The sequence below is a fragment of the Metopolophium dirhodum genome, chromosome 6 (assembly GCF_019925205.1).
Source record: "Metopolophium dirhodum isolate CAU chromosome 6, ASM1992520v1, whole genome shotgun sequence".
In the NCBI taxonomy this organism is placed as follows: Eukaryota; Metazoa; Arthropoda; class Insecta; order Hemiptera; family Aphididae; genus Metopolophium; species Metopolophium dirhodum.
In genome coordinates this window covers 34067725-34077033 of record NC_083565.1, presented here as the reverse complement: position 1 = coordinate 34077033, position 9309 = coordinate 34067725, and the positions used below count along the sequence as shown (strand labels likewise).

Sequence of the window (9309 nt, the reverse complement as noted above, 5' to 3'; positions counted from 1 at the left end):
TAATAAACGAACATTTCTATCGTAAATCTGAAAATTTCTGTATGAGCACCTACCAGGGGTAATCAGTTCCCTTTTTAATTTAGCCTATGACACTCACAAAGAATGTGGCTTTATATTGGTGAAAGAATTTTCGAAATCGGTCAGTAGTTTCGGAGTTTATCCCGAACATACAAAAAAACGTTATCATTTTATATATTAGTATAGATTCGTCCGGAGAGAAATACTATAGGTTTTTAGAGAAAAATCGTCTTATTCAAATTGTTAGATATATATTGTTCTATAGATACTCATATTATTGACAGAACGATAGTAACGTCTGAAAAATGATAAATTCGACCCATATTTGAATGTTTTCCAAGAGGGGTCAGCCTATACTTTGATACCTACATAACACATGTTATTTGATAATTATTTTTATTTTTATAAATAATTATAATATATTATATGTATACTTACGTAATGCTAATAATTAAAAAAAAAAATAATAAAAATACATTTTCGTAATAAACATAAATCATTATAATTGGATGATTAGATAACAGCAATCAATTAATATTTGTGTTTAGTTTAATGGTGATATTTAAATACATATATTATACACATTTTATTGTTATCACGTTTTATTATTAAATGTTCTTACCACCAAGTTTTATATTAGGTTGATTCACTCTAGTTTTCAAGCTAACGGCATAAAACGTAAATTTCTGATAGTTAATTTGGTATGTTACGCGTTTGTAAGACGGAGAGAACACATGCGGGTGTGGCGTCCTCTTAAATAGTGTTTTCAAACAATGTATTACCTAGTTTATTTGAATAACTGTATAAACGTACAAGAAAATGTTTTCCATTTTATTATTATGATTTTGGTCCGTATTTTTAATAAAATAAATAAATACAAATATTAATTAATACTCAAACCATAAAAAACAATGATATTTTTATTAATATTTACCTACAGACAGCTAGTATTGCCGTATACCTCGTCAACTACTCGTCCTAAGTTCGATTTTTTGTATCGAAATACCAAGAAAAATATTCTGCTTTTGAATATTAATTTAAAACTGTATGTTGTTTTACGAAAAAGTAAAAAACTTAAAATAATTTCAATTAATGGTTCGTCATATAGTAAAACGTTACCTATTATTGGATTTGAATCATTAAACAAATATTTCAAAAAAAAAAAAAAAAAAATGGTATCCAAAGATTATTAATGTACGTATTGTAATATAATTATTGTCATTTTTATTACTATTGTACCTTCGTATTTTACTGCGATGCAATTTATTTAATTACTATAAGTGGTATTCAAATTTGTAGTTGAATACATTTATTTTGAATTTGGGATCGATCAAGTGTACAATAGAGAGACTTAGCGATGCAGTTACATATAATACATTTGAAGACAACACTGTAATCTGTTTCTGTAGTCCATAAAATTCATAAATTTGTAGGTAAAATACAAGACCTAATCAGGTAGGTATAAACACAGATCATATACAATGTTCACATTATAATTATAATCTATTGTGTAAACTATAAATTAGATATTTTAGTTTTTTACCATAAGTAAATGACTTGTCGTAGTTTTGAATTTTAAATTATTAAAATTTAAGACATGAATATCAACATATCTCAGAATGTCTTATCATATTTTCACATGATAAGTGATAACACGATGTAAACAAATTGCCGCGAGACGTCGTATTACCATGTCCAGTATAATAATATACAACGTCTTAGTTTTTGGGCCGTTGGTGGGTGTAACCGCTGCCGCGACCACGTCACCTGCACTGTCGTCGATTTATTTTCTTCCATTCGGGCGTCGCTGTTCCTTTGTTTAGTCTGTAGTCTCACTTGTTGCTCCTCACTCGTCGCCTGACGTCTGTCCGCTCCTCACCACTCCTCACCAGTCCTAAACAGCTAACCGCATTACATCGCAGCCGAAGCAGTCACCTTCGTTCCAGTGGCCACGCACCTTGCTACTCACGGATCCCGCCGAGTAGTTGAGAGGTATATCCCGACGCTGAGCATTCATTTCCGGTCGATTCATTCCTTCGATATGTCTTCAAGGTGAGTGTCAACTAATATTCACGCGCGTGCACGGCCGTCCACTTCCCGTTCACTCAGTTTTTACCCACGGGTTTCATCATTTGTGGTCGTTGTTCCCATATCTTCGAGACAGACCGCGTGAGAGTTTGACGGACCGTGACATGTGTACATTTTCGCGAAATCGAATGAAAACACTAAAAACGTGACCCATACACCATCGTTCAAAATGGTGTCATCGCTGCCGCCCCCCTCCCATCCACAAAAAGTAGCAACCAACGCCACCACCATCGTCCAAATATTTTATGCTAGTTACGGAATAACGTTTGATAAATCACGAAAACCATTTGGAATATACGGTGGATAAACGATATTCCGATCGCGAATCTCAACTGTTTCTGATCTAATGTTTATATCTTAAACTTGTGTAGTTGTGCTCAGCCAAAAGCAAAATATTGATCAATTGAGAATACGCGTATCAACGTTGCCAACGCCAAACTATTCGCACGCGCGTCCGCTTCCGCCAACAAACAAAAAATAAATACATTAGGTACCTATATTGTTGTGCGCAGACCGTCCGCGATCCAAAAAATGATTGTTTTAAATAAAGGTTGCATATATTAGATGTACATTTTATGTATTGTGTAATATCGGTATATTTCTACTTTCCGGGACACCATTTTTTTCATTTTTTTTTTGAAACTTATGTAGTTAATCACGTTGAAAACGTTGGTGAAGTCAGAATTTGGGGCCCGGACATAGTTTCGAAATTATGACACTTCAAAGTTAGTATATAATACGTTAAATAACTTATGAATGTCGCGGCGCCATGCGAGCCGTCGTAACCCGGTGGTAGTATGATGACAATGCCATGGAAAGTGACCAGAGTTCGAACCCGAGTCTGGGTAAATAGTTATTTGCACTATTTACAATGTATCAATGGTATATAATAATCAATTATTGTTATTATTTCATTAATTTGTGATTGTTAGTGGTGTATGGTTAGTATTATGTTTATTATTATTGATACGAAATCAATCGTTTAGGTTTCACCGCTGTTAATGTATATTTGATGAACTGTTATCATAAATATTGAAGAGTTATTACATAAAGTTAAAACTTCGGTTAGGTATACCTTCGAAACTAACTTCATGCGCCAAGTTCTGATTTCACTAACATTGATGAAACACTAATGAAATAGAAAATAAAAATAAGATCTATCTTCTATTCATTTAATCGTTGGATGCAACTTATATGGGGTAGGTAGGTAGATGCTAATTATATGTTTGGATGGATGTATATAGTATGCACTGTACTGTGTATATTTTAACTTAAATACCTCAGAATAGATTATAATATATACCTCACTAAATATTATATTAATCAATTAAAATATTGTTTTTAATAATTTTCAGGGCTTAAAACTGTTTCTAAAATAAGTAGTAGGATCCGGTAGGAGCCGACATTTTTAACTAACCGTGTACCAGTTTTTTTGTTCTAAGAAATTTAAATGTTCTTCACTATTTACCAGTTACCAGTTACCAGTTAGCCCTTCCACATTTTCAAATAATAATAATTATAAAACAAAAGCTTCAATATTTAATATTTAAGCATCAGTATTATAAAAAGTTAAGACTTAATGTAATAATATGATTTTTATCATTCTTATTAATTCTAGTAGGTATGAAGCTTTAAAAGTTTAAAACTTTTTATACACCTTTTCATAATTTAACCAAAAATAAAAACTGTAAATATAATAATTTATTATAATTTTATAAAATGTAAATTGTAAAATACACAACATTAAAAATTAGTTATAACTATGATATCCTCGAATGACCATACCAACATCAAGTAAATGAAAGGATATAGATTACCTTAGATCGTTGCAAATATACTTTAATCCAGAAAACGTCCTTTCTACAGTCGCCTATAAAATATCCATATATAATGTACATTATTATTGTTCAATAGGTGCCACAAATTTGATATTATTACCTGTGTACAAGGAACAGCCATAGCAACTTGTGTTAACTGAAATTGTTCATGTTTTTTAATTTTATTCTCTGACCAATATTTTTAAACACAGCTTTTATGATGTAGTCGAGACACATAATCGTATTCTTCAATTATAACTCTAATTGAACGATAATCATTATTTCCAACCTCAAGGCATGGTGTACTGCCTTGAGAACTTAAAAATACTTCAAATTCATCTAATTCACTGTTAGTATCATTATCATTGGTGGTTGTCTCACTAACATCATTATTTAGGATTGTTTCAGAAATAAGTTTCATTGCATTCCATGTTTTGTTAAAGTGATTATTAGTGATTGGCTTTTGTTCTATGGCTCTATGCTAAGCATTCTTTGAAATCGAGGATCTTAAAAATTACTGGAAATAAAAGTAGTACATTTTAATTTTTTAAATTGTTTATTACTTCCGATAATATTATTATTCTTTTGAATAATTCTTATTTTTCTTTCTAGTGAAGCCACCTGAAACATAATAAAATATTTTATGTTTTGGTAATTTCTTTTTACAAAATAATAAGTAGGTACTTCAAATTGGTTATTAATTGATATTACACAATAATAGTCAATATTAATTTTATTACCATTTTTTCAATATCATCCCAATCGGGTAAAGATAGTTTTAAATCGTTCTTGGTATCTTGGAATTTTAAACAGAAATCTTTGAATTCAAGAAGTCTATATAACGTGTCATATACAGATGACCATGAGGTTTCCACATTACGAGTGGCTTGTTTATTAATTTCCTGTTTGAGTATTCCTGCATAAATTGGCGTTCGTAATTTTTTAACAACCTAAAATTAGTAAATTAATATAAAATAATCAGAAGTTAAATATTTTGAATTAATTACTGTTCTTACACGTGCAAAAGCCCCACGGACACTTTGGATTTTCAGTCCTTCTTAAATTGCCAAATTTAAAGCATCAATTACCTCATTTTCAAGATTTATTGGTTCATTATCCACTATCAAGTCTTCAGCTGATTCATGAAAAATTGAAAAATAATTTTTATTTATAAAAAACATATTTCATATCAAATATTATATACATAATATAACAACATAGTATATCCAAATATATAACCTATACAGGGTACATTATTTATTGTGATTGATATTAAACTTTTAAATATATCTAAATCATTAAATTACCTATTTCTTGATCTGGATCCATTATCATTAAATCTGTCATTTTTAGCCTATTAGCAGCGTTATCACTTGTCATTGAATATATTTGATATTTAGTTAGTCCATATTTACTTTTAACATTAAACAACTTATAAAGTAAGTGAATTTAAAAATAAAAATTACCAAAATGGCAGAATATAATATTAATTGTCCAATTTCAATTAAAGAACATAGGTGCTAAAGCCCCCTTTTTTTTTAGACTTGTGATGCATCACACAATGACCTTAACACCAACCTTACCATATATTTTATAAATTATCATAATAATATGAGCAGATAATAATAAATTCATAATTTATTTTTAACAAATAATATTTATTTGTAAAAAACTAAAATGTCTAAATGATATAATCTTAAAGTATAACGACTAAAATAGAACAATAGTTTATCTAACCTAACTTTTTTTTCTTGCTGAATATTATTATATATTAGTGCACCTAATTATGTTAATTATAAAAATACAAAACTTACCTTTTGTTTTTGGAATTTCTATATAGACCCAAGAGTATCAATTTTTTTATTATTTTTAACATCTTGGAGTTCATTACACTGTTTTTTATGCTGGGAAAAATATGTTTTTCCAAATTGGAGGATTTTTTACCTACCAGTCATATTTTTATTACAATTACCAACGTTTCACTTAGAAGTATTTGCGGTTACGTTAAACGTAAAAAAAACATTTCTAGCACTGGATTTTTCATGATTAATACCTATTAAAAACTTAATAGAATACAACAACAAAGTATTCAAAAATATTAAATATATATAACTGACGACTGCACACTGTTGTACGTCTGTACACTATACAACAATACGATGGTTAGTGAGGAGTGCTATACAAAAATACTGAACGAAATAAATAAATAATAACGAATAATAATAGTAGCAGATAATACCAAGATAAGTAAATAATATGATATATTATATATATAAGGTATATACTTTGTAGATAATTAATATTAAATAATCATGTAGACCATCGTACGGAAAACGGCCAAAAGGGGAATACCAGTAATATAAAATAATCAGTACAGCTATAAATAATTAATATATTATTTTTATTTTAAAATATAAAATATTATGGTATACTTATATACATCATATACCTATTGGCCATTACCCGTATAGCTGTACGTATTTTAACATTGTACATCTATATAATTAAATTCATAACTTCAATATAACCAATATAGGTATTACACTATTACCCACTGATAAATATTTTTCTACTTAATAGAATATAAACTCAAGTTAATGTGTTTTTGATGTTCAGAGTAATTTTTGAATAGTGAATAAAAAAAAATTTTAAATATTACTACATTGGCCCCAAATTTCAAATTATTGGAACAAAAAAGAATTTGAATAAGTCTTATATTATGCATGACTACCCTAGTACCCTACCAATAACATTTAAGCACATTTATAAACATATTACCTATTTGTTTAGTAAAACCTAAATGAAATTAAGTTCCTATATCAAAACTATTAAATATTTTAGACCAATCCTAAAACAATGGATGGTATTGAACATTCATTAGGTAGGTATGTACTATTTAATGATACAATGATAGGTATGATAATAAGCTATCGTTTTTCCTAAAAAATAAATATCAGTTTATTATAACTCCATTACCATTTTTAATTGCAAATATCAGTAAAGCTTTGCTTGAAGGTTTTGACAGTTACATTTAAATTATATATTTACAAAATAATACTTAAAAAATTAATCATTATAGCACTAAATTATAGAAACTTGTTTACGTTAGGGATATTGTTGTTCTATATTATTTGTTAATATAAACAATTTATAATATATTTTATAAACCAATTATTAGTATGTAGATAGTAGATGAATGCATTTCAAAACTTTGTTTCTTTGATTCAATGACAAATCAGTTATTATAAAAATGTTCCTAACCATCATATTTTCCCTCACCAAAATGTTTCCCCAATCAGCCCCTGACTATAGGTACTTAATTGTTTTGTTTTGTTTTTTTAAAACGAAATGCACTTAAGAGGACATTACACAGACATTTATTGTATCTGTCTTATAAGTGAGTCAATTTTACATTTAGCAGATGAAGTTTAGCTCTGTTAGTTTAAAAAATAGAGTGAATTGACCTCTTATACAATTTAAATGTAAAGCATCTTCTAGGCTTTTTGTTATATTTTAATTTTAAAGAGATTTATGAGTATTTTAAAATTGTAAATTTTTTGTATATCTTAAAATAACCATAACTTGCTTTAAAATGAAAATATAATGAAAAACCTATGAGATACCTTAGATAATAACCTTGCCTTTTTTAAATTGTATAAGAGGTCAACTCACTCTAATTTTTAAACTAATGGAGCTAACTGTGATTTGCTGAGTGTAAAATTTGGTATGTTACAAACTTGTAGGACAGAGACAACAAATGTCTGTGTAGCGTCCTCTTAAATAAAAAATAAAAATATTGATGTACCTATAATTTCAGCGTTCATTTGAATTAATGCTTATTTGCTGACAAACTTAAAGTAATGACCTATGGATAACAATTGACATGATTTTTGTTGTCATCTGTTGTCAAGTTATTTAAAATGAATGATACATATCTTTGATATATTATTATTAACATATTAATGTATTTTTGTTCCAGAAAGAGAAAAGGTGTTGCAAACATAGAACCTAGAAGTAGTGGTACTGCTGCAAAAGAGGATCAAGAAGAGGAATATTCTGTGGAAAAAGTTTTGGACAAACGTACCAGAAATAATATAGTAGAATACCTCCTTAAGTGGAGCGGTTACGATGAAGAAAGTAATACTTGGGAGCCCAGGGAAAATCTTAGTTGCAAAGATTTAATAAAGGAGTTTGAAAAAAAATTATTACAAGGGGGAAATAAAAGAAAAAGAAATGAAAAAATTGAGCGTGGTGGCCGTGGCCGTTTACGTACACTTTCGAGATCAACAGTTACAACTAGTTATTTATCAGAAGCTCGTCATCAAGAGACTAGGATTGAAACGGACGAAGAAATTGAAAATATTGACACGGTCAATGATATTTCTGACTCACTACCAGTACCTAAAATTCCAGAAATAATTATTGGTGCAACTGTTGAAAATGACCAATTGGCATTTTTGATGAAATGGAGAGGAATAGAAGAATGCAATTTAATCTCAGCTAAACAGGCTAATTTAATGTGCCCTCAAATCGTTATCAAGTATTATGAAAATAATATGAAATGGAAATGAGCTAATGTTGTTTAACTACTATAATATGAAATAATGATTACATATGTTCAAAAAATAACATTTATTTTATATCATATCCTATGGTAAATGTTTTCAATTATTTTATTTTTTGATTATTTGTGGAAGTTATGCCTTATAAATAAAAATAACAGTTTATCTATTATAAAATACTTAAATGTTAGTAATTGAATATAATTTCATAAAATGGAATTTTTTTTTCTATTAAGATTAATAAAATTGAATGATATTATATATTATTATTATCGATTTATGTTAATAATTAACTTATGAATTTTGAAATTTTGAAATTTTTCATTATTTTTTTGTTTAAATTATAATGTAATAGTGAATCATTTAATCTTAAAAACAAAAATTATATGTTAATTTAAGTTAATTTTTTTGTTCAAATGTTGGGCGTAAGCTTTCTTAATTTGTTTTATTTTAAACAATAAAGTATTTTTCTCCATATTATTTTATCTTTTATTATAACTTTTAAAGATAAGTTAGAACTAATAATATATTTCAAGAGTACCCATTTAAAATCTTCAATTTTATTTTAATATGGCCGTGTATCTATGTTAATGGAAGTTTTTTTTATTTTATCAAGTTGAACAATTCTATATAAACCAATAAAACGTTTATTAATTACCTATACTGACTACAGTTGAATCTCGAGGGGAAAAAATACATTTGACTTACGTATTTTTCTAGTTTAAACCTCAAATACGACTTAAAAACATTTCAAGAGGCAAGATAAATATTTGAGGTTTTGAGTCCGCTGTATCTAAAAAAAAAATGCAGGATTATTTATTTTA

At 28.0% G+C, this 9309-nt stretch overlaps 1 protein-coding gene across 1 annotated transcript; it reads left to right on the top strand.

Moving 5' to 3' along the window:
• The first annotated feature begins 1803 nt into the window (after positions 1 to 1803).
• Positions 1804 to 8635, top strand: LOC132946952 (chromobox protein homolog 5-like). Its single transcript, XM_061017078.1, has 2 exons — positions 1804 to 2070; positions 7903 to 8635. Exons 1-2 carry the CDS (start codon positions 2060 to 2062, stop codon positions 8492 to 8494), a joined length of 603 nt encoding a protein of 200 aa, XP_060873061.1. The 5' UTR covers positions 1804 to 2059; the 3' UTR covers positions 8495 to 8635.
• Positions 8636 to 9309: the final 674 nt, after the last annotated feature.